The sequence below is a fragment of the Cupressus sempervirens genome, chromosome 9 (genome assembly GCF_028749045.1).
Source record: "Cupressus sempervirens isolate cs-2001-9-10 chromosome 9, ASM2874904v1, whole genome shotgun sequence".
NCBI classification, from domain to species: domain Eukaryota; kingdom Viridiplantae; phylum Streptophyta; class Pinopsida; order Cupressales; family Cupressaceae; genus Cupressus; species Cupressus sempervirens.
Window position 1 is genome coordinate 401,467,465 of NC_143126.1, and position 24,739 is coordinate 401,492,203.

Consider the following 24,739-nt stretch of genomic DNA (forward strand, 5'->3'; position numbering starts at 1 on the left):
TTAGTGTTCATTTGCAAATCTTGAATGTTTTTTATTTTTAGTTTTACTAAATTGCAAACTAGGGTTTGTTGTTTTGTAGTTTTTGTTTATTAGTTGCAAACTTTGATTTTTTACATGAATTTTTTTATTGCAGCAGCCCTTTGCTTTCATTTTCCAATTTCCACAATGGGTAAAAAAGATGAATGCTGGAAATATAATGAAGAGTTTCCTGGGAGAACCAAATATCAAACAAAATGTATATTTTGCAAAGAAAAAATAAATTCGGGAGGTATCTATAGATTGAAATACCACATTGCTGGCATACCTGGCCATGATGTCACAGTTTGCACTCAACAAACCGCTGAGGCAAAACGCTCTTGTTTAGTGGCATTAGAAAAAATTGAACAAGACAAGTTGACTAAGAAAATGCAACTTGAAGGGTTAAGAGGTATTGGCTCCCGTGCTCCCACATCCGCAACCGCATCTACATCTGCAAGTGCATCTGCATCAGCTTCCGCATCCGTAGGTTGTGTTGGGGAGGGTTCTTCTAGGCCTCCTTTTCATCCTAGTGCTAGTGCTCATGTGAGTGTTAGTGGTAGTCGGTCTCATACTGAGACAGAGTCCAACACCAACCTATTGCGGCCTAGAGTGCGGAAAAGCAGAATGGATAGTTACTTTGTGCCCCGCACTACTCCTAGCTCCCAACCCACGCTTGAGGGCATGGGTTTGAACAAGGAGATTCATGATGCTGCCAGAAAAGAGATTCGCAAATTCTGGTACTTTTGCAACATTCCATTTATTGCAGCCAGGTAATTGATTCTTTTTTCTTTGTTATCTTCAAAGTTAAAGTTAAAAGTAAAAGTAAAACTTTAATTATATCTACTTGTTTTATGATTTTAGTTTTTGACATCTAAATTTCTAATCAATATCATTATCTATTTGTGACAGGACTCCTTATTGGCAGAACATGATAGATGCAGTTGCCATTTGTGGTCCGGGGTTTAAAGCCCCAACTGAGGCTGAGTTGAGTGGATACCTCCTGGAGGAAATGGTTGAGGATATGAGGCATGAGCTTGAGGACAACCGAAAGGAGTGGATCGAAAAGGGTTGCACCATCATGACTGATGGTTGGACAGATAGGAGGGGAAGAACACTCCTCAATTTTCTTGTATCCTGTGGAGGTGATTGATCATTCTACTTTCCTACATACATAATTTTGAATCGTGATTGACTATTTCAAATTTTGATTTGTTGATTGCTAATAGTAATTATAATTCGTTGTTTTGTTACTTGTAGGATATACCATGTTCCTCAAATCCATTGATGCTTCTGCTCATGTAAAAAACGCCACATACTTATGTGAGGTTATTGAGGAAGTTATAGCAGAGGTGGGGGAACAACATGTGGTGCAATTGGTGACGGATAATGCAGCAAGTTATGTTGTTGCAGGTAAACTTTTAACTTTTTAAGTTTTGAAAATAAATTTATTTGAATTTTGAACTTTTTCTAATTCTAACTTAGAATTTCTAAGTTTCCTAAGTTCTAAGTTCTAACATGTTTGAAATTTGAATTTCTAATTATCTTAAAATTGTTGTAGGCAAACTTTTGATGGAGAGGCACCCCACCATATTTTGGTCCCCTTGTGCAGCACACTGCCTTGACCTCATGTTGGAGGAAATTGGCAAACTTGAGTGGGTCAAGTCATGTGTGGAAAGGGCAAAAAACATATGTAAGTTTATTTATAATCATTCATTTGTCCTTAGCACAATGAGGAAGTACACAGGAGACAAAGAGTTAGCTCGTCCAGGGATCACGAGGTTTGCCTCGAATTTCATCACCTTGCAGTCCTTGTTGACATCAAGGGATGATTTGAGGAGCATGTTTGTTGGGCGGGAGTGGATTTCATCTTCCTATGCTACGACCACTGCAGGGATAGATGTGGTGGATTGCATATTTGATGATGATGGTTTTTGGAAACCTGCTAGAGAAATACTTAAGGTAATTTTATTGCAATTTAACATTTAATATTTTACAGTTTACTATGCTAATTGTTTAATGATTTAGTTTTACCTTATATTATTGAATTATTCTATGTTTAAGTTTTGACTCAAATTTTTGTTTTACTTTATATGTAGGCCACTGAGCCTCTTGTATCTCTCCTACGAACTGCTGATGGGGAGAAGCCCTCTATGGGCTACATATATGAGGGCATGGATAGGGCCAAGGAGGCCATTAGAGCTCAGTATGCAGGAGTGCAGGAGAAGTATGCCCCTATTTGGGACATCATTGATAGGAGATGGCAGAATCAGCTCCACAGACCCATCCATGCAGCAGCTTACTTTTTGAATTCGGCATTTCGTTTCCGTCCTGACTTCAAGGCGGATGAGGAGGTTCTCACCGGATTATATACAATGATCCAGAGGTTGAGTACTGATGAGGATAGCAGTGCTGCAATTATTGAGCTTGATAAGTTCAATAATAAAGAAGGGCCACTTTTCTCTAGCAGGGTAGCCATAGATGCTCGGGAAACAATACAGCCAGGTAAAAATTAAATAATATATTCAATGTTCATGAATCTAGATTCTAAACTTAAAGTTGATTATGTAATTTTAGAGTTAACTTGTAATTTGTAATTTGTAAATGAGACTAATTATTTTTATTTTCCCTTATTTCAGATAGATGGTGGCAAATGTTTGGGGCCACAACCCCAAAACTTCAAAAAATTGCCATTCGTATTCTGAGTCAGCCAAGCAACGCTTCTGGATGTGAGCGCAGTTGGTCCATGTTCGAGCACATCCACTCGAAGAGGAGAAACAGGTTGACAGTGCAGAGGTTGAATGATCTTGTCTTCGTTCATTACAACCTCCGTCTTAGGATCAGACAGATTTTGGGCACTGACTCCTCTCCGATCATTCTGGAGGAGATTGATCCAGAATCAGAGTGGCTCACAGAGGTTGTAGATCCAGTCTTCACTGAGGAAGACCGTGCGTGGATTGACCAGGTGGATATAGAGGCTGAGGCAGCTAGAGCACGTTCTTCAGGCATTGGTAGACGCACACGTGCACGCACAGACACAGGCCCTAGCGACATTCGTGAGCCCATCTTATATGCGGGAGATATGGCTCGACAGTCCTCTAGGACCTACATTAGACGCCTCGCTACTAGGCAGACTGGATACTCAGAGGCTGAGGCTGAGGCTGTAGCCGAGCTTGAGGATGATGTTGAGGATGATGATGACTATGAGCCTGAGGCTTGAGCTGGAGCCTTGTTTTTATATTTTGTTTACAGATATTGATACTGAATCATTGATAGACATATGTTTCAAAGTTTCAAACTTTCATGGATCTTCATCTTAGATTCTTACATAAATTTATGATTTGATGTCTTATGGATCATCTTACATACATTCTATGATTTAAATCATTATGATCATTTGATTTCTATTTACTTCAGCTAGCCTACAATTTACATTTTAGAATCTTAGATAACATAGTGACGTATGTGATGGATTTTATGTTTCATGTTTATGTATGTTAAGTTTTAACTTCTATTTGATGATGTTATAGTGTGCTTAAGTTATATTCAATAAAGGGTGCATGAAATAAGTTTTAAATTGTTAAAATCTTTAAATTTAAAGGGTTTTTTCAAATTTGCCGATTCATCGCCGATTCATTGCCGATTCATTGCCGATTCACGATTCGATTCGGCCTTGCCGATTCCGATCCGATTCCGATTCACGTTTCTTTGCGTAATTTAATATTCTAATTTATAACTCACTTTAAGAAAAGTGCTTATATTAGGCAAAAGTAAGTTTTCATTCTCACTTCTCACTTTTTTATTTCATAGTTTTGGAGGAATTCCTTCAAACCCTCTTTGAAGCATTTCACTGTTTTACTTGTAAGAAAAGTGCTTATATTAGGCAAAAGTGAGTTTTCATACTCACTTCTCACTTTGTTATTTCATGGTTTTGGAGGAATTCCTTCAAACCCTCTTTGAAGCGTTTTCATTGTTTTGCTTGTTGTGGGAGTTTGGCTCAATGGATCTTCGCAAGGTTGGTCTCATTGGATTCATGTCAGCATTGCTTCGCTTTGCCGAATGTTTCATCCAATTCAGCAAGATCTTTATTTAGTTCTTCCCATTCTTGGTTTTTACCAAACATAAGAAACACTAGGGCTTTTTCGTTTAATTGTTTTTACTTCGTTTTAGTCCATTCTTTCAATTGCCAAATGTTAGGGAGGGACAACTAGTGTTCCCCTCTGTTTTCACACAATTCTATCACTCAATTGGACCGGGGTGAGCACTTACTATCCATAGGGTTGTAGAAATGTAAATTTTGGCACTATTATGCTGCTGGTTTTTTCATGCATGCTTGGAAGTTGAATTTTATATGATTTTCCTTAGTTTGGGCATGTTTGTGAAATGGATTTTCAATTTCATCAAATTCCAAGGTGTTTTGATTTTAAGTGATCTTGGCATCACCTCATTTTGTGCGCTACCCAATTTTTGCATGTTGCCCTGTTTGGCTTGGTTAGCCCTTGCTACAAGAAGTAGGATCGCGGATTCGGAGTGATTATAGGACATTTCAAGGTATTTTATTTCCCGATCCAAAGTCATGTTTTCATATTGAGTTTAGTGGACTGGTGATTCTTGTCAAATTTGTCAATTTGTGATTTTGAACTTAATTTATGAATTTTAATGGACGCTTGGTTGTTTGACCACATTTTGAAAATGGGTTTTCAATTTTAGTGAATTTTAAGGAGTTTGAATATTGGGCATTTTTCTCTAATCTCCATTTGCATGCCATAGATATTTTGTTGTGATTTTGGAGGCATTTGTTTAGATTTTGGAAATGGATTGTAATCCATGGTTCCTTTCAAGTTATGGTTTTACTTCTTGGACATTGAGATTCGTGTTGAATTCGTACTCCCGAATTTAGGCCGGTTGAGTGTGTTATATTGTTCTTGGTGACCTATTGCACTATTGGGATTCCTAATGAATCCATACTCTTGGCAGGATGCCCGATTGAGAAAGTTACTTGTTACTTGTTTCATTTGTTGCATTTCTCATATCCAACCCTTGCATTGGTATTACTCGATTATATTTGTGAAGATGGTTGTGCCTACACTAAGTCACAAGGTCCGAGTTCGAGTTCAACAACTATGAGTTTCAAAAAAAGTTTGGCAAGGCAAAACATTGAAAAAAAATTGACAATAAATTCCCCTTTTATAATTTTCAAAAAAATATAAATTTATAACCCTGATTCCTAACTTATGGGAGTGTTTAACTTTGTAGACACAATTATAGACTATGCTATTTTTTTTACTTTTCTCTACTAATAAAAAGAATTAAAATAAAAGAATAATAAGTATTTTATCTAATCTTCACTAATAAAATAAAATTGTGAATATTACAAAATAAAAACTAATAATAAAGTATTGTAATTATTAATTAATTATCAATCATAAATAAACATACAAAATATTAATATCTTATTAATAATAAATTAATAAATATACATAAATTATACACAAAATATAAATGTTTTTGTACATTAAATACATACAGATACAAATATTTTACTGGTAATACAGAAATAATAAACATCAAATTTATTATCATAATCTTTCTTATGGGTATTTATTATCATAATCTTATATAATATTAAAACATAATAATAACAATAACAATGATTATTATAATCTTATTAAACTTTCCAACCTCAATAAATAAATACAAATGTTATTGAAGCGAGACCGTTTGGCGCAAATGGTTGTCGTGGATGACACAGGATCTGTAAATAAGGAGCGAATGGAGCAGACAAAGTAAAGCAAACGCAAACAAAAATGGAGTAGACGAACAACAAGAGGCTAGTAGACAAATGCCATCAGACACAACCCTCCAAAAATGCCGCAATATTCAACGATGTCGTGATGTTCAGACAATCATTTTTGCCCTAACCAAGCTTCATATATGTAGGTGAAGGGCATTGTTTTAGAAGCTTTTTTTGCCTAGAAACCCCAAAACAACTCCATAAGAATTTAATGATGAATTTAAACAATTTTTTTCATTTTTTACAGATTCGCTAAATTCCGAACCTCAAGCCGAAAATTCAGCGAACCCTGTGACTAAGTGCCTACACACAAGCACGTGTACAAGCATATGATATGATCTTGCGAGACCCGAATTCCTGGATATAGATCGGTTGAGAGATTGTTCATTTGGGGTTGGGTTGGAAATCTACATTGCCTACGGGCACTCATCGTGTGATGAGCATGGGTATGTAGGGTAGACATGTGGAGTGGCTTCTCTTGTGTACCCCGGCCCAGAAGTGGCCGACAAGGTAACGTGAAGAGGTTTAAACAAGTGATAACCAAAATTTAAAAATAGGATAATAAAACTTAATAATAAGTGAACACCTATACAATTTCACAGCACCTTGAGGGAGTTAGTTTGAGGTGTGGTGCCTATAAAATTGCCAATCTTCTGTACGAGTTGGTTAGAGAGCACAGTGTGATGGCCTCCCGAGGAAGCTGAGTACCGCATCAGGTGTGATGTCCTCTAGTAGGGTTGAGTTCCGCACCATATTTAGTTTGAGGTGTGGTGCCTATAAAATTGCCAATCTTTTGTACGAGTTGGTTAGAGAGCACAGTGTGATGGCCTCCCGAGGGAGCTGAGTACCGCATCAGGTGTGATGTCCTCTAGTAGGGTTGAGTTCCGCACCATATTTAGCTTGGGAGAGTCCTTACATAATTATCCCATAGTGGGTCTGACTAGTGACTTGATATACTGCATTGTCTTCATGATCATATAGTTATTGTTATCATACTTTGATTGGCGTGTGTGTAAGCGATGGGTGATTGTCTTATGTGGTTGTGATTGGGTTACTACCTCCATCAGCACTCAGGTGTGGGCCTGAGGGTACCACATGGTTGGGAGGCGTAGCTACCTATACCATTGTTAGGGACCAATGTACAAAGACGGTTTATTACCAATTCAGGGTCGGAGCTTGATGTTCTTTTAGATTCTTGGTTATCCAGAGTATATTCCTTGTGGTTTATGCTTTCCTTTGATGCATTTGATATCATGTTATGCAATGATGTACCATATCGCTTACTTGAGGCATACCTTTATCTAGATGTTGTATCTTATTGCTTATTTGATGTCTTATTACCACTACTATGGACTAGAGATGTTGTTGGTAGAATAGCATGTTAGATGTTCTTGATTATATTGCTTTGATCCTTATGGATTACTGGAGACTTATGTTGTTCTTGAAGCACATTTTTTACTTGGTGCTTATTGCTATGGATTATAGATGTAATTTGTGGTTTAGTATGTTAGACCCTTTGGATTCCTTTTATGCTATTGAGTGTGCATTCCTTGGATTTTGTGTATCCAATGCTCCCCGTTGTGAAGTTTGATTAAATTTAGCTTGTTTTTATGTTTTGGATGTTGTCTTTGAATTCTCGTATGACAGAGCATTTTATTGTACGGCTGATGCACTTCATTGTATGAGAATGCATATGCTTGCACGAGGGAACACTTTCTCATACAACTCTAGCATGCATTCATATGGTAACTGGAGAAAGCTCGTACAATAGCCAATTCTAGCTCGTACGATGATTGTTCCTAAATTGTCGTACAAGCAGTGAGTGTTTTTGCTTGAATTTTAGGAGTGCAATTTGGATATTTGGATACCCTTTTGGGTTTTGCACCTTCCCAAGTCAGAACAGATCAGATATAGATCACAGTTGGGTTCAGTTAGAAGATATCTTATATTGTGATGAATTTTAGCTGAAAATGAACTTGAATGGCTTAAACATCTAGGAATTTGTACCTTGGGTTTTAAAATGATCGTTGCATCTATGATTAGTATGATTAAATAAATGAACCTTGTATGATTAATCACCTAGATAAAAAGTAGGCATTGGTAAGTAGTAACGCTTGGGGATTTTTAGTTTGTTGGTTAGGTCAGTCTTCCATTGTGATCTTTGGATTCTTGTTGCATGTATTTCTGCATGTTTTAATGTAATTCTTAACAAAAAAATATGTTAGTCTATGTTGATCCTTGTTTCCAAGGATCTCCAAGTGGGGCATTACATCAATTAGGGGCAAAGGTCACATTAAATGAGTCACCACATTTACAAGGAGGGTGGTCCGTGCAAGAGACATACCCTTCCAGCTGACGAAGTCGATATATAAGCAGCAAGGTAAACATTCAATGAGACATTGATCAATGATAATTCTGATATAAGGAATCAGATTGAATTCTACAGTAATTGTGCCTTATGTCACTAATTTGGTATGAATGCTGAGTATTTTATATATACATTTGTAGATATTGATTTCTAAGTTAATACAATCACTCTTCTTATAAGCATCAATAAATATTGCTTACAATATGATTGATACTGATGTTAAATTCCTATGTGCACACGTAAGCGCACACACACGTGTGTGTTCATTCCGTAATCAACCAAATGTAGTGTTAAAAGAAGAAAATTGGGGAGATTTGGTTTACCAGCTCCCCCGAACTAAGTTTACTACACCAAAGGATGAACTGGTCATAGTTGGATGTTCCTGCCTCTTGCAGGCCAAGATGTGATTTGATTACCCCAAGGGATGTAACTAGTCGTGTTTGGATGTTCCTGCCGCTTGTGTTATAAGATGCAGTTTGCCATAATTTGGATGTTGTGTGCTTTTAGGCCCCATTAGTTTAAGCAATTTCCTGATACTCTTTCAAGTTTCCTACCAGAGTAAGCTTTGATTGGATACTTAGCTAGTTATAATGCTTATCATAATCTGCATACTAACTGATGTACTTGTCCATTATTTCTTAAATTATTAATGACTAATTAAGTTCATTCTAGTATGTTATTGTCGGAATCATTTTTGTGCAAAGCCAAGGAAATGCCAATTTGGGGACATTACACCTGGTATCAAAGCCACAAATTTATTTTGAATGCATTGCTGTTAGGCTTAACTATTCAGCCCTTTTCTTAAGTAGGTCAAAATCAAGTAGGGCAACGTTGCCTTTCTATATGTATGTGGCTTTACCTGCTCTGTGTGTATTATAAACATGCTTACTCCATGTGTGTCATAAGCACGCCCTTCACATGTATGCCTTGTGTTTGCCTCACAACTGATGGAGTTCAGCATGTTTACTCTATGAGAACTCAGGAAATCCCTCATATACGCTTTGTGCCTTTGTGTATTGCTTCATGCCTTTTGTGTATGCTTCATGCCTTAAGTGTATTCAGGCCTTATGTGTACTTATGTGTATGATTCATGCCCTACATGTATTCATGTATATACCTCATGCTGCATGCATTAAGTGTATACTCCATGCCTTACAGATATTTATGTCCATGCTTCATATAGTTCTACTTCGCATCTTCTGTTAATTTATGTGTTTTCTTCAAGTTTGAGGTGTTTACAACATGACTACTTTTCATGGGTGGGCATGCTTTACTATTTTCATGGGTGTGCATGCTTTACTAATGTATGCAATGTGCATTACATCTAATGGTTTCCAGAAATTTATTCCATTTGTGAATACTTATAACTGTTTCTAGATCCGTATTCTTGCATTCAAATGAGGTGCACTCCATTCTTAATACACACAGCACTAGATGTGTGTCATGCTTTTAATTCTCATCTTAAAAGGTGGAAAGCACACCCTTGCTATAATTCAAGGAGCTGTACATAGAACTAACCAAAACAGTTTCTTCCGATCAAAATTGATGAGAGAAAACTTGTCTTAAAATTACAAACCTTGCAAATTTCCAATCATTGGTTGAGATAATTCGCAATGGAAATAACAACAGAGGTATATGCCTTGAGTTAAAATCAGAGTTGCACAGCAGAAGTTAATTATATCCCATGGAGAATCTAAGGATGACAAATCTCCAAGGGTTAGTTTAGGGACCCTCACCTCTTAAGACATTGGTAAATTGACATCACTTGAAGATGAACAATTTTGGGAAGGGCAGACAGTCATAACCCTGCCACACCACGAGGATCCGACCAAGGGAGAAAGTAATTTTAGAAAATAATAATAATAAAATAAATAAAACCCTATGCAATTCTGTGACAGCCGACCTGATTAAATATAATAAAACAATTTACATGGGAGCTAGTTGTGCAAAATGCTGACTAAGATCAGATTTAACATAAAGATGTGTTAATTGGAGAGACCAACCTCACTTGAATGGTTGCCACATTTCATTTACTTGCACCTCTTGGGCTTTTTAAATGGTATAAGTGGTAACAGAAATGGGAGCATCATGGAAAACACATTGAACAGCAGACCCTAAATTTAGAGCAGAAAACCAAGAATACAAACAGCTGCAAAAATATTGAATTTATGCAGAAAACTGTTATTAAGCTCTCATGACCCCACCTTAATACATCTCTCCATTGCACACAAAAGGAAGCAAAACACTAACATCTCCATGTACAGAAAAAATCAGAAAATGGCCTTACTGATAAATCTTTGCCATTTTCTATCTTAATTGATTTTCTATCTTGATTGATTTCTACACATTGGGGTCTCTTTCCAAATCAGCGGTTTGTGAAATAAACATGTTACAGAACAAAATGGATCCCCAAATGCTACATTGAGTAAAAACGAATGGGAGTCCATTGGCAAGAGGCAGTGCTCCAAATCAGCATGATAACAAATGGAATTAAGGAGAATCATGCTTACAAGGACAAGTATACTGATAGTAATAACCGTTGTTGAGAGGCAATTAAAAAAACAACCACTAATTAGTGGAGAAGGTCACGTGAAATGAGTTCCCACTTTTACAGGGAGGTTGGTCCATGGAAGAGACATACCCTTCCAGCCAAATGAAGGAGATATATAAACAGAAGACTAACCATTCAATGAGGCATTGATCAAGAATAAATCTGATATAAGGAATCAGATTCAATTCCACATCATTGTGCATTACATCAATAATTTGGTGTAAATGCTGAATATTTTATATACACATTTGTAGATATTTATTTCTAATTATTTAATACAATCAGTCTTCGTATATGCATCAATAAATATTGATTACAAAACATCAATAATTATGCTATATTCCTGCAGATACGCATGTGCGCACACATATTATTATATACACATGTTTATTCCATAATCAATCGAATGGAAAGATTGAGTAAGTTAGGGAGATGTGGTTTACTAGCTCCCCCAAACTAAGTGCACCACCCCAAGGGATGGAAATTGCCATATTTGAACATTCCTACCTCTTGTGGGCCAAGAGGCAATTTGATTACTCCATGGGATGGAACTGGTCATAGTTGGACATTCCAGCAACTTGCAGAATAATGGTAACCCTAGGGGATGGAACTGCTTGCAGTTCGGCATTCCTGCTGCTTATGGGATAAGAGGCAAATTACCATGATTTGGATGTTGCATGCTCTCAGGCTTAGCCAAGTCGGGCATTTTACTAATGTTCTTTCAAGTTTCCTACTGAACTAAGCTTTGATAGTATAGCAGCCTATAGCTAGCTAGTCATAATGCTGAACATTTTCCGCTTACTCACTAACTGATGTTTTTCTCCATTATTTCACAGATTATTAATGACTAATTAAGTTCATTTAGTATGTTATTGTTGGAATTGTTGTTTTTGTACAGAAACAAGGAAATTCCAATTTGGGGACATTACAATCCTCTCATTAGTAGCATTACACAGATAATTAAAAAATATCTGAATGAAATAATGAATGAACAAGGTGCTCATTTATAGTTTACAAAGAGTGATGTTTATATTATGAAACAATTGTTAGAATTAGAAACATTCTAGTACGAGCAAGATTTACATATTTGACCACTAAATAAAACAGAAAGATATATACAGAGAATTACTCTAATACCCTCCCTTAATGGTCAATCTGTCTACTACACCAAGGAGCCCCTTAAACTTAACAAACTTATCTGGAAGCAGGGACTTGGTGAGAATATCTGCAATCTGATTTTCTATAGAAACATACTACAAATCCGCAGATCCATCTTCACCCAGTTAGCGGATGAAGTGACAATGAAGTTCAATATGCTTGGTTAGCTCATGGAAGACTGGATATTTGGCAAGTTTGAGCACCCCTTGATTGTCACAAAAGAGGGGTGAAGGGCCTGCTTGAGACATGTGGATGTTTGAAAGCATTGTTGGAAGCCAAACTAGCTCACAAGCTTCTTTGACTGTTCCACGATATTCAGCTTCTGTCAAAGAAAGAGATATAATATGTTGCTTCTTATTAATCCAATCGATAGCACTTGTGCCCAAACTTAAGACATACCTAGAAGTGGACTTTATGTAATCAACAGAGTTTCTCCAATCCGAATTTGTGTACCTGATGAGTTTGGGATCTTTGGCTTGTCCATATAGGATACCAAGTCTAAAGTGCCCTCAACATAGCGCAGGATGCACTTTGTTGCAGCCCTATGATCTGAAGTAGGAGTTGTCATGAAGCAAGATATATAATTCACTGAATAGTTGAGATCAAGTCTATTTGTAGTGAGATAGATTAAACTGCCCACTAGTTGCATGAATGCAGATTCACTCTCAACTAGAGAACCAAATTTGGCTGATAATTTCAGGCCTCTCTCCATCGGTGTAGAGGTGAGTTTGCAATCGTGCATTCAGAATTTTGTCTAGTAGATACCTAGCATATCTGGACTGAGAGATGAAGATGCTATAAGAGTGATATTGGACCTCAACACCTAGGCAGCAGCGCAAAAGCCCAAGGTCGGTCATGTTAATAGATTGGAATAAGTTTTGTTTAATTCCTTGAATCAAAGATGCCAAACTCAATTATCAGATCATCAACATATATAACCAGAAGGATGATATCACCACCAATAGCCTTGACATACGTATTTGAATCCAAAGGACTCCTCTAAAAACCCTGATCTATGAGGTACTTACCAATTTTCATAAGCCATGCTCGAGGAGCTTGTTTTAGGCCATACAGTGCTTTCACCATTTTTAGTACCTAGGTTCTTTACTAGCAACCTTGAATCGAGGAGACTACATCATGTAGACCTCTTCTTGCAACTCAACATTGAGAAGGGAACATTTGACATCCATTTGATGAACCTTAGCCATGCTAAGTTGTTATGGATAGGACTAATCTTTGTTGTTGAAGCAAAGGTCTCCTCATAATCAATCCCTTCATACTAAGAGAAGCCCTTGGAAACAAGATGAACCTTGTACCTATCCAAAGTACCATCAACCTTGTATTTGACCTTATAGACCTAGTTGCATCCAAAGGGTTTCTTCATGGGGGAAGACCTGGGAGAACCCCAAGTGTTATTTTCAGAAAGTCATGGTGCTCAATTTCCATAGCTTGTTCCCACTCATGTATTCCTTTTTTCTTTGTGTATGTTTGAGGCTCATATACACTATGAATTCTAGCCATGAGAGAAAGATTTATAGAATTAGAAGGTTTGATCCTCTTCCGAGCAACTCTACCCTCAATGAGCTCATCATCATCATGATCACCAATCATCTTAGTCCACCATTTAGGCCTAAGAGAAAGTGTAAACATTAGATACAAGAGGTCCAATAAGAACAGGTTCATCAAATAGAAAATCGAATGAATCCTGCAAAAAGTTAGGTGGTGCAGATGTATGTCTAGGTGATCCTTCAAGAAAAAGAACTGGTGCAAGTACAACAATAGTAATAGTTGGAACCCTCCCATTAGGTAGACCCAATGGAAGTTGAACACCCAAGTAAAGAGCCTTGAGAGGTCGATCCTTCGAATTCATAATCGAAGAAGAGATCTGAAGTGACCCTTATTTTCTCATCAAAGACCACATCTTGATTGAAGATGACAATAGTTGTGTCAACGTCAATAAGACGGTAGACCTTATGATTACCACTATAGCTTGTTAGTGGAAGCTTCTGGCTCTTGGCATCCAACTTAGCGTCAAGAATCCAAGCAAAAGCAATAAAGCCAAAAACTTCGAGACGATTGATTATGGAGTTACAGCTTGATCGGGTCTCCTTCAAATTCTTCTTCTTGACAGTCACTATAGAAGAGCAATTGAGAACATAGACAACAATGTTGATTGCTTCAACCCAAAATTTATTTGAAGAACTCTTGCATTCAAATATAGAACAAGCCATTTCGGTAATCATGTAGTTTCTAGGCTTAATGACACACCATTTTGTTGAGGGGTGTAGGGTATTGTAAATTGGTGCTTTATGCTACGTTGTTCACAAAAATGGCAAAAGGCAAAAGAACAAAATTCTCCCCCATTGTCAATTCTAAGAGTAACAATTTTTTGACCAAATTTTTTTTTCACAGATGCTTTAGACTTTTGAAACAAACCTCTGATCAAGGAAATACACCCATATTTTGCGACTAAAATCATTAACGATAAGTATGAAATATGTAATGTCCCCTTTTATCTAAATTGAGACACTGCTTGAATCTCCACAATTTTGTAATTGTAATTCAATTTGACTCTGATAAAATACTTTATTTTGATACTTAAATCCAAATTCAAATGCTTAGTACAATGGAAATGAATATAAATTCCAAATGCTTATGCCAAATACAATGGAAATAGATAATTAATTCCAAATGCATACGCTTCTAAACAATTAGAATGATTGCATAACAATAATCACAAATGTCGTATTTGATATGGCAATGAAATGTATGCTTGATAACCTTAATTGTTCTCTGATATGTGCTATTGATCCACACTAGTATACAAGTTGATATAATGGAAAAGTTGTCTCTAATGGAGAGATTATCAGGTACAATAATAAATGGATATTGTACAGGCTATGTCTAATCAATCTTTATTTCTATGCACTGACAATGAGGCCGTCTATGATATTTCTTGAATTGATTATGCTTCTGGGATGATGTCATCTCTGGTATAAATAAAAATGCTTGCACCTTAAATTGCTGCTAGCGATCGTTTGCTCTAAACAGGGTGATCTAAAAGGGATTTTTGTATTCTATATTCTCAAATCTAAATTCCATGATTACTTGGATGTGTTTGGACTTTCTCTTATAGCATCAAAACCAAAGGGTTGGCCTCTCTTGAGTTCGATGAGCCACGTCCTTTCTTGATCGATCCTTGCATAACAATCATTTGTTATTTCATTAATCGCTGCCTTCATAATCGGTTTGTACGTAATCAATATGTGATCTTTAGATGCTAATCACATCCCTTGGCATTAGTGCTAATTCCTTTTTTCTTAATCACCAATTAAGGGTTATTAATCACATCCCTTGGCATTAGTGCTAATTCCTTTTTTCTTAATCACCAATTAAGGGTTATCACCAATTAACTAATTATCAATATAATCATTTGCTTTTTGAATCGATGATGTCTTTTACTGATATTGTCCATGCTTTAGTAAATCTTCTTGTAATTACATTCAATCTTCATACCTTGATAGAGATTGATTTTCTCTTAATTGCAATTGATATCTAATATCCTTTGCTGCCTCCACACATCAAACTCTTCACAACTTCATCATATGGATTCTCATAATTGATCTGTTTGTTTATTATGGATAATATAACTAGGGAATGCCACTATATGACTGATTATGACGTTGACATTATTGATGATGACTTATCCTTTGAATATTTAGTTCCACTTTCAATCAATAGTCTTAAGTTGCTATCTTCTCCATTTGACCAATGCTATCTTTATTTCATTAATCATTTTTCTTTCATAAGCCTTAGCCAAACCAATTACTAATCAATGCTCTACAGATATAATCATTGAATCATTATTTACATTTGTGTGAGAATCTGTTGTCATGTCTTCATCTCTGCAATCATGGATGTTTGTGATCTTTGATCCCGATTCTCATCATGATTGTATCTCAACAGCATTAGTTATAGATTTTTCTGTCTCTACTTCTGGAACGGGAACAGTACAGTCTCCCCCTCTTAGGAGCATTCTTACACTGTCATGGTGATTCTTGGATCCTAAACTTGGAAGTGCCATCTCTGTAGAACATAACTGTGTTTATAAGAATGTTCATTAATCAAAATGTGTTATGATTCATTAATCATGTGGTCAACCATTGATGTCATCATTATACAACAATAACCACTCCTCTTTACCCAGCTTAAATATTCAGTATTTGATCTCTGTCGTAAGGGAAGAATCCAAATCTGAAGAGCAGACTCATAAAGTTTGATTAAAGAATACTTAGTTCCATCATTGTTGGGGTTTTCTATGTGATTCCAATAGGGTTTCATTGCTTTCTTGATTGAAGATGCACCCAGATTCCAAGACTTGTTTTTATATTCTCTGTGTGACTTCAAACTATCCTCTTCATACGCCTCAAAGAGGAGGTTCTCATAAACCTTGTTCACTTCATTTTTAAATAATGGATAAGGAGAAAGTTGAAGATTGTCTTTGTCTCTAAATTCAAATTCATCTTGTTCCAATCTCCCTTCATCTGATTTAGGTGGGTAATCTTTCAAGTCAATCCCATACGTTTATTTTCAACTTTTGTAGTTTATCAACCTCAAGATGATGTAGTGGGGCACACGAAGTAACTTTTGTAGTATTCATTTTATTCACAATTATAAGCAAAAAAGAGTTGTGCTTGATATCCTTGAACAATTTCTCATAACCTGAATTCTGACTTCTTGTTTGAAACTCTTTTATGCTGTCTTCTTTGGAAGACGTTTGTGATAATGCAAGTTCAGACATATGATTTTCATAAATCTGCTTGCTTGATTCACTTGTGATTAAAGACATGCATGAAGAGTCAATTATTTCTATCCCTTTAGATATGTTTGAAACTATTTCCTCTTTTGATGTGATGGCCTTGTCATCATCATGAGTCCAAGTATTCTCATTTGTGATAGAGAAGTCATATGAAAGATTGTCCATTCTCTGCAATGTTGGATGATCATCTCGCATTTTGACTTCTTCTCAGGTCTCATCTTTTGGTGTACCACTTCTAATGCCTCTATTTTATGTGGGATACCTGACACAACTGTTGTACTGCAATTATTCACATCGTAATCCATAATGCGTTTCTGCTCTTCACTTCCCCTTCTTAGATCCAAATGATAAATGCTCTTCTGCTTAGGCTGGTACTTTCCCCATTTTTCAATGTAGTCCTCTAAAGATATGATTTGTTAAAGTCTGCTATTCAACCAATCTACTTGCCATAGCTCTTGTAGATTGACTCAAGTAGGTTTATTGTTCTTTTGTTGCTCTTCTGTTGGAAGGAAAGTACGAAATGTTGGTCTAATTTTAAAGGTATGATGTCTTGAGTATTCATTTTTCCTTCTTTTTTTAATCCTAATTGTTATTATCGTCATTGGTTTGTAGTCCCAACAATCGAGTCAATTTTTCTTGAATCCCTTATTGACATTCTGTGAATTGATTCATACCATTGTTGAATTCTTCATTTCTTTCCATATTTGATGCTTCTTAAAATATTAGTTCCTCAATCGATTCCATCTCCACGGCTGGCAGAATTTTGTTTTCTAGTACCAACTCGTAGAGTCCAATTTTATCTAAATTGAGGCACTACTTGAATGTCCACAATTCTATCATTGTAATTCAATTTTATTATGATAAAATACTTTATTTTGATACTTAATTCTGAATGCAAATGCTTAGTCCAATATAAATGAATATGAATTCCAAATGCTTATGCCAAATACAATGGAAATAGATAATTAATTCCAAATGCATTGGCTGCCAATCAATTAGAATGATTGCATAACAATAATCCCAAATGTTGTATCTAATATGGCAATGCAACATATGCTTGATAGCCTGAATTGTTGTCTCTGATATGTGCTATTGATCCACACTGATATAAGGGTCAATATAATGGCAATGGTGTCTATAATGCAGAGATTGTCGGGTACAATAATAAATAGCTAATGTACAGGCTGTGTCTGATGAATCTTTATTTCTCTGTGCTGACACTGAAGCTGTCTCTGATATTTCTTGAATCGATTATGCTTCTGGGATGATGCCGTCTCTGACATAAATATATATGCTGGCACCTTTGATTGCTTCTAGCAATCGGTTGCTCTAAACAGAGCGATCCACAAGGAACTGTTGTATTTTATATTCTCAAATCTATATTCCATGATTACTTGCATGTGTTTGAACTTGCTCTTAGGCCATCAAAACCAAAGCGTTGGCATCTCTTGAGCTCGATGAGGCATGTACTTTCTTGATCAATCCTTGCATAACAATCAATTGTTATTTCATTAATCACTGCCTTCATAATTGTTTTGTACATGATCGATATGCGATCCTTGGATGCTAATTGCACCCCTCAGCAATAGCGATAGTTCATTCTTGCTTAACTACCAATTAAGGTTATCACCAATTAACTAAATATCAGTTGAGTCATTTTCTTTATTGAAGCAATGATGTCTTGCTGCAGAGCATCTTACCAAAACTAACCGTTCAGTAGGATCCATGCTGATCCCTTCAACATCTATTAAATAAATTCATTAACTAGAGGTATCTCATGAGGCAAAACAAAACATGTTTCGACAATACTTCACCATTTACATAGTCTGATTTCTATTCCTTAGTATATTATTCATAACTTTTGTTCCCGACATCTTCTTGCCAAACCCTTTGGAGGAATTGTTCCAAACTAGGCCTACTAAAACATATCCAAATCTGAGCCCAATCCAATGAATTATTTACAAGTTATGGTCTCTGCACCGGGACCCATTTTTGCTGTTATAAACCAGAAAGGAAACATGAAACCCTACCTAGGGAATCCAATATCTTTCTCAAAACAAAACCAAGTGAAACCAAACTAATTTCACATTGACAATTGGGGAGTCTAGTTTCAGAATCCATAAGCCATTAATTTTTCCAATACATAAATCATCACACAAGCACAAGTCTTTGCCTGCAACTCCAATGAAGATCTTTAAAAACCAGTTTTCACTAAAAGTCCATTACTCTCACAAATCTTAACCAAAACAACTCAAACAAAAAGGGAAGGAAAGCTTATTCACATATATTTCCTATGAATATACTTAGAGGCCCTAATACTTCCAAATGTGTCTATAACAAACTCTACAATAAGACTGTTTCCAGGGATTCTCAAATCTACAAACAACCACTTTCACCAAAATGCTCATAACTTATTCATTTCTTCACATAATCACTCCAAACCAAAACCAAAAGGAAGCTTATTCATCCTAACTTAAACAATATACACTTTGTACAATATTTCCAGGCCGTACATGTTCGTACAAGACCTGGAATCAACATTAAAATAGTTAACACCAATCAAAACAGAAAATCTTGAAGACACCAATTGATTCAAAATGATCTTCCCCTTCCCATTCATTGATTTGGAATGACCCATACAATGATTTTATAGTTATTGTGGTGGTTTATAACTTCCCACCGACCTTTTAAACCAGTAATCCTCCCCTTTACAACATTATGCATTTTTTGACATCTTATGCATTTTTGTGTTACAACTTTTTATGTTAATGTGACAACTTTGCTAGTTTAACTCCAAACTTAACAATTATTTGCATGGACACTAGAATCACCCTAAAATGGACTTAATAGACATTTTACATCAATTTTACCCCATATTAGGCATTCTTTCATATTTTGATCTTCTTGACCACATTAAGACCTCCTTGCACAATTTTGACAACTTATTACAAATGGCTTCTCTAGTCTTTACATCTTGACTTAGTGGACTCAAATACATCATAAATGACTCAAGTGTATTTAAATATCCCATATAAGGACTCATAACCTCCTTGTCTTCTTGTACTTTAGGTGCTCCTGCACCATGTCTTTTATAGATATTGTTTGCGCTTTAGTTAATCTTTTGCTAATTGTATTTGATCTTCATTACTTGATAGAGATTGATTTTTGTTTATTACAATTAATATCTAATATCATTCCGCCTCAATTTTCTGATAATTACAGTTAATATCTAATATCATTCCACCTCCAAACATCAAACTCTCACGACTCCATTGTATAGATTATCGTAATTGATTTATTTGTTTATTGTGGATAATATAAATAAGGGATCCCACTATATCACTGATTATGACGTTGACATTTTTTATGAGGACTCGTCCTTTGATTATTTAGTTCCTCTTTTAATCAATAGTCTTAAATTACTATCTTCTCCATTTAATCAATGCTTTCTTTACTTCATTAGTCCCTTTTCTTTAATAAACCTTAGCCAAACCAATTACTAATCAATGCTCTTCAATAATCATCATCGAATCATTATTCACATTTGTATGATGATCTGTTGTCATGTCTTCATCTCTGCGCAGGCTAATCATTGATGTTTGTGATCTTTGATCCCAATTCTAATTGTGATTGCATCTCAATTGCATTCATATTCTTCATTTGGTAATTTATTGATGTATGATATAAGTTTAACTTAAACTTATGAGATTTCTTATCGATTTTTCTGTCTCTATTTCCGGAATGGAACATTACAAAATACTTGACCAAGTAACAAAAGGAGTAGCCATAGGCCTACAGATATCAACAAGGACCAGTTGTAGTAACTTAGAAGTTCTCCAGGAGTCATCGCCCATAAACGAAATCCGATGTTTCTTCCCAACCTAACATGCTCCGCAAAATTCAAGGTTCTAGGTCTGGGTTTCTAGCAGTTTAGTGACAAGATCTTCCCAAACAAGCTGAGAGAGATAATGCACACGCTTAAGTTCCAATATCGTTAATGCTAGTGTACTAACAGAGGAGCACTTGGCAACCACGACAAGACCCTGAGAATCACCAGAGTCAACACAAGTTTGAATAAACCATGATCTTCAAGACCCAAGGCAATAGTAGACTAAGTCATCCAATCACTGATATTGCACTAATGTGAATTGAAGGTCATGTCTAGCCAAGGAGAATGTCTTAGAATTTGACTGACTGAGAGAAAAGAGTTCCATTCCAAGAACATAATACACATTGAGGAAAAACAAGTTCCTCCCTCCAAATTGAATTTGCACATTACCCTTTCTAACAACAATGTACGCTTCCCCTCCAAAAATAACAGAATCTGAGAACAACTAACGTTTGTTAACCAATCATGGTTATGAGTCAAGTGGTGTAAGGCACCTAAATCAATATACCAAGCAAAAGACTTCACATGGCCTACATGTCGTTTAGCCATGAAGGCATAAAAGGAATACTCACTCTACTAAGCGTGCTCCGCTACATTTGCTTTAGGCTGTGAACCACTTTGCTTAGCATTTACATCCAACGTTTACGACACTCAAGTTTAATGTGACCAAACTTATGATGGTAATTGCACTAAATATTTTTCTTCTTCAAGCCTTTTGATGATAGAGCAAAGGATTTTTGTTGAGAAGATTAAGAAAATTGTGATTTGCCTTTATACTTATGAAAGGATTTGGCTTTGAAGGCTTGTTCTTTGGAAGATGAACTGTTACCACTATTGAAATGTTGTTTCTAGCGATCTTGTTGTAACAAAGATTGGAAAACATCAAGTCAACATTAGTTAAAGCAATGTTGAAAATCTCAACAAAGTGATCATAGGAAGACGGTAGACTTTTCAAGGTGATCGCCACTGTGTCCTCTTCTTCTATTTTGTGTCCAATTGAACTAATGTCCTTGATTTTATTGAGAGGATCTTGCAAGGATGCTCGCTCATCCATCATGATCGTGAAGAGCATGTTCTCTGAGGAGAGAGCACAACTCCTATTAGAGGTTTTATGCAAATCTTTTAGATGCATCCAAAAATCTGCAGCTATTGCTAGAAGGAACTTCTGGCAGCTGATCATCAGTGACCAAAAGTTTGATGAGCACAAATGCTTCCCGATTTCACTCATCAAATTTGTCCTACTTGCTTTCATCTTCAAAACAATAAGTCTTGCCAAAAACTATTTTGTCAAGACATTCATTTGTATTTTTGACTCCCCTCGAGCAAAATATTTGTCAAAAATGTCATTGGGAAAACTAAGGTCAAAGGTGGTTGACCAAATGGAGGCACAAATATTGAGGCAAAAGACTTTTCAACACGAAAATCATGTAATCAAAGATAGAAAACAATTATTGATGTCAAGATAGAACAAAAAGTCGGGCACAGATCCAATGTACGGATTTTGGAGGACCCTAAAAATTTTGACAGAAACCTAGTAATCAGCTAAAAAACCTGCAAGGGATTTGTACTAAAAACTTGAATCCAACAAAAAAGTTTGGAAGAGTTGTAACAAACCCTAGCAGTTTGAGAAAAAAAATCAAAAATAGCTTCAAAAACAATAAAGCCCTAGAAGAGAATAGAACCAAATGTTGGTGGGAAAAATCGCTATGTAAACAAAAATGACCAAAATAATGGTCAAAGTGTGCAAAGAAATCAGACTACACAGACGAACATTGTTTGAATTGGGCACGTACAATAGGAAAAGAACCATCAAAATTGTTGATCGCTAGAAGAATGACCACATAAAAAGGGTCATTCGAGTCTATGACTGACATTGGCACCAACAAGAAACTCTCACCACACGAGCAAAGACTGGACATGGCAAAAAGAAGACTACAGAATCAACAATGGCCAAAACAAAAGACAACTAGTTGCATGAAAAGAGGAGCAGATGACAAAAAAATGTATTATTACAGTCATCAATCGCACCCCAAACCCAACACAAACAAGCCACAAAATTGTACAACTCAAAAACCCTAGATGCCAAAAACTAAATTTCAAAAAATTTAAGGTCTAAAAATTTCAAATAGAAATTATAAATCTTTCGCAAAGAATTTAACATGGCTTTGATACCATATTACACAGGTAATTCATAGATATATGAATGAAAAAGATATTCATTTATAGTTTAGAAAGAGACAATGTTTTTATTATGAAACAATTTTTAGAATTAGAAACATTCTAATATGTGGAAGGTTTACAATATTGACCATTTAATAAAATAGAAAGATATATGCAAATATATTTTTGTAATAAGTAGCCTATTCATTTAACCATGGTAATTATAGGAGCCCTTACAGACCCTTAAATTTGACAAGTCCTAAGAGATGGCATATTCTCTTACTAAGTTCCATAGGAATATTTGAGAGCACTGCATAACCCTAATCCCCAACAAACTCTCTCTCTATATTCTTCATTATACTTACTAGATGTCTAACAGTTTACAGTTAGTCCTTGTACCAGTTTGGTGGTTCTTATACCATTGTTAAGATTTCTACACAACCATGCTTTCCTCTCAAACCCAATATAATGATCTTACATTTTCTATGTTTCAACTTGAATGTCATCAGCAAGGGGAATGAAACAATGCACAAATATTTCATGTTTGTTAGTTAAACAATTTTTCCCTAGATTTTAAACCATAAAGAGGGAAATTCTTGATAAACCAATTGATTGAATTCCCACAAAGGCATAGGGAATTCTCTTCTTAGTATTGCTTTGAAATACTATTAGGCATTGCAAACTGTTAATAGAATGGAAGGTTTGGCTATTCTTTGTGCTTTGCAGAGGGCATATGCTCTGGGGTGGCGCAAGGTGATTTGTGAATCTGACTCTCAGGTTCTTGTGAATCTTCTACTTGAGAGGAAGTGTTCGGATGTTAGCTGGGAGTTGTCTTTGATAGTGCAATAGATTTTACAGGTTAGTTCTATGATGGATTCAGTGTCTTATACCCATATTCCAAGGGAGTGGAATAGGGCAGCTGATAGTTTGGCAAAGTGGGCATCTAGAAATGTAGATGGTTGGCGGATTGATGAGTGGGAGCAGCTGCCAGGTGAGTTACATCAAGACTTGGAGAGAACGTTGACAGAGGATGTAAGTGGAATCAGGGAGAGTTGATTTTGCCTCTACAATTTTTCTATGGTTTCTAGTGTTTCCTGGGGTTTAGGCCCTGTTCTGTTTTGTACTGCTTTGCTCTCTTCTTCAATAAAGTTTTTACCCCTCTTTTTTCAAAAAATACTATTAGGCACAACTACCATTTTGAAAAGATATTCATTAATTCCTCTTTTGAGGAAAATTCTTCCCAATGAGTATTTTTCTAGAAAATACTAAAATGCCTTAAATAATCAATTCATAAAAATGAAGAGAATGTGCAAACTGAAAAACCATTCAAATCTAACAACAATGATCATTCACATGATTAATCATTAAAGATGAAAGCAACTTAAGATTTATCCTTCTTCCCTCAAACTCTTTCAACCTCAAAACAAGATTTCAAACTATAATAAGATAATGCAAAGCTTTCACAAACGATTCATCTCCACAAGAACACAAATCGCTACAAAATAGACAGCAGTACCTATTCCAAAAAGACTAAAACATATAAACCTACAGAATTTTATATTACTTATCATATAAAAAATCCACCTAAAGTTCAAAGCAGAGATAATCAAAAATAGTTTTGGTTTTGTATCTACCGAGAGTCCACCCTTTCTAGAAGTCAATTATTACATATATAAGCTCCCCAGGGCTCGATAACTAAATCCAAAATCACCCGCCAGGAAAAGATAGTTTTTTTGGTTATCTAACCATGCTAACTGATTGAAAATAAAATAAAGTAGAGAAATTAAAAAATAGCTAATATCCAACTAGAAGACTCTAGGTGTCATGGGACTTTGTCTACGCCAGCAACAATCCTTCCAGCTTTCCATCTTTTGTATGCAGCAGTAAAGGATGAGATAACTGATTGGTGAGGTAGGCTGAGATAAGCAATCCTCTATTTCAGACTTCTTTCTCCTTCTTTAGGTCCGTAATCTTTGCTTTGTGCA

The 24,739-nt window shown here is 35.9% G+C and overlaps 2 protein-coding genes across 10 annotated transcripts in view; one reads left to right on the forward strand and one right to left on the reverse strand.

Moving 5' to 3' along the window:
• Positions 1–24,739, reverse strand: part of LOC149538954 (uncharacterized) — a 72,622-nt gene that overhangs the window by 38,418 nt on the left and 9,465 nt on the right. The window lies entirely within an intron of this gene.
• On the forward strand, positions 947–3,426 carry LOC149538955 (uncharacterized). Its single transcript, XM_089800339.1, has 5 exons — positions 947–1,160; positions 1,276–1,428; positions 1,577–1,977; positions 2,115–2,520; positions 2,655–3,426. Exons 1-5 carry the CDS (start codon positions 947–949, stop codon positions 3,233–3,235), a joined length of 1,755 nt encoding a protein of 584 aa, XP_089656465.1. The 3' UTR covers positions 3,236–3,426.

Coding starts and splice junctions, on each gene's coding strand:
- LOC149538955 (XM_089800339.1), top strand. CDS start 947: ATGATAGATGCAGTTGCCATTTGTGGTCCGGGGTTTAAAGCCCCAACT. Junction 1,161..1,275: donor TTTTCTTGTATCCTGTGGAG/GTGATTGATCAT, acceptor TGTTACTTGTAG/GATATACCATGTTCCTCAAA. Junction 1,978..2,114: donor CTGCTAGAGAAATACTTAAG/GTAATTTTATTG, acceptor CTTTATATGTAG/GCCACTGAGCCTCTTGTATC.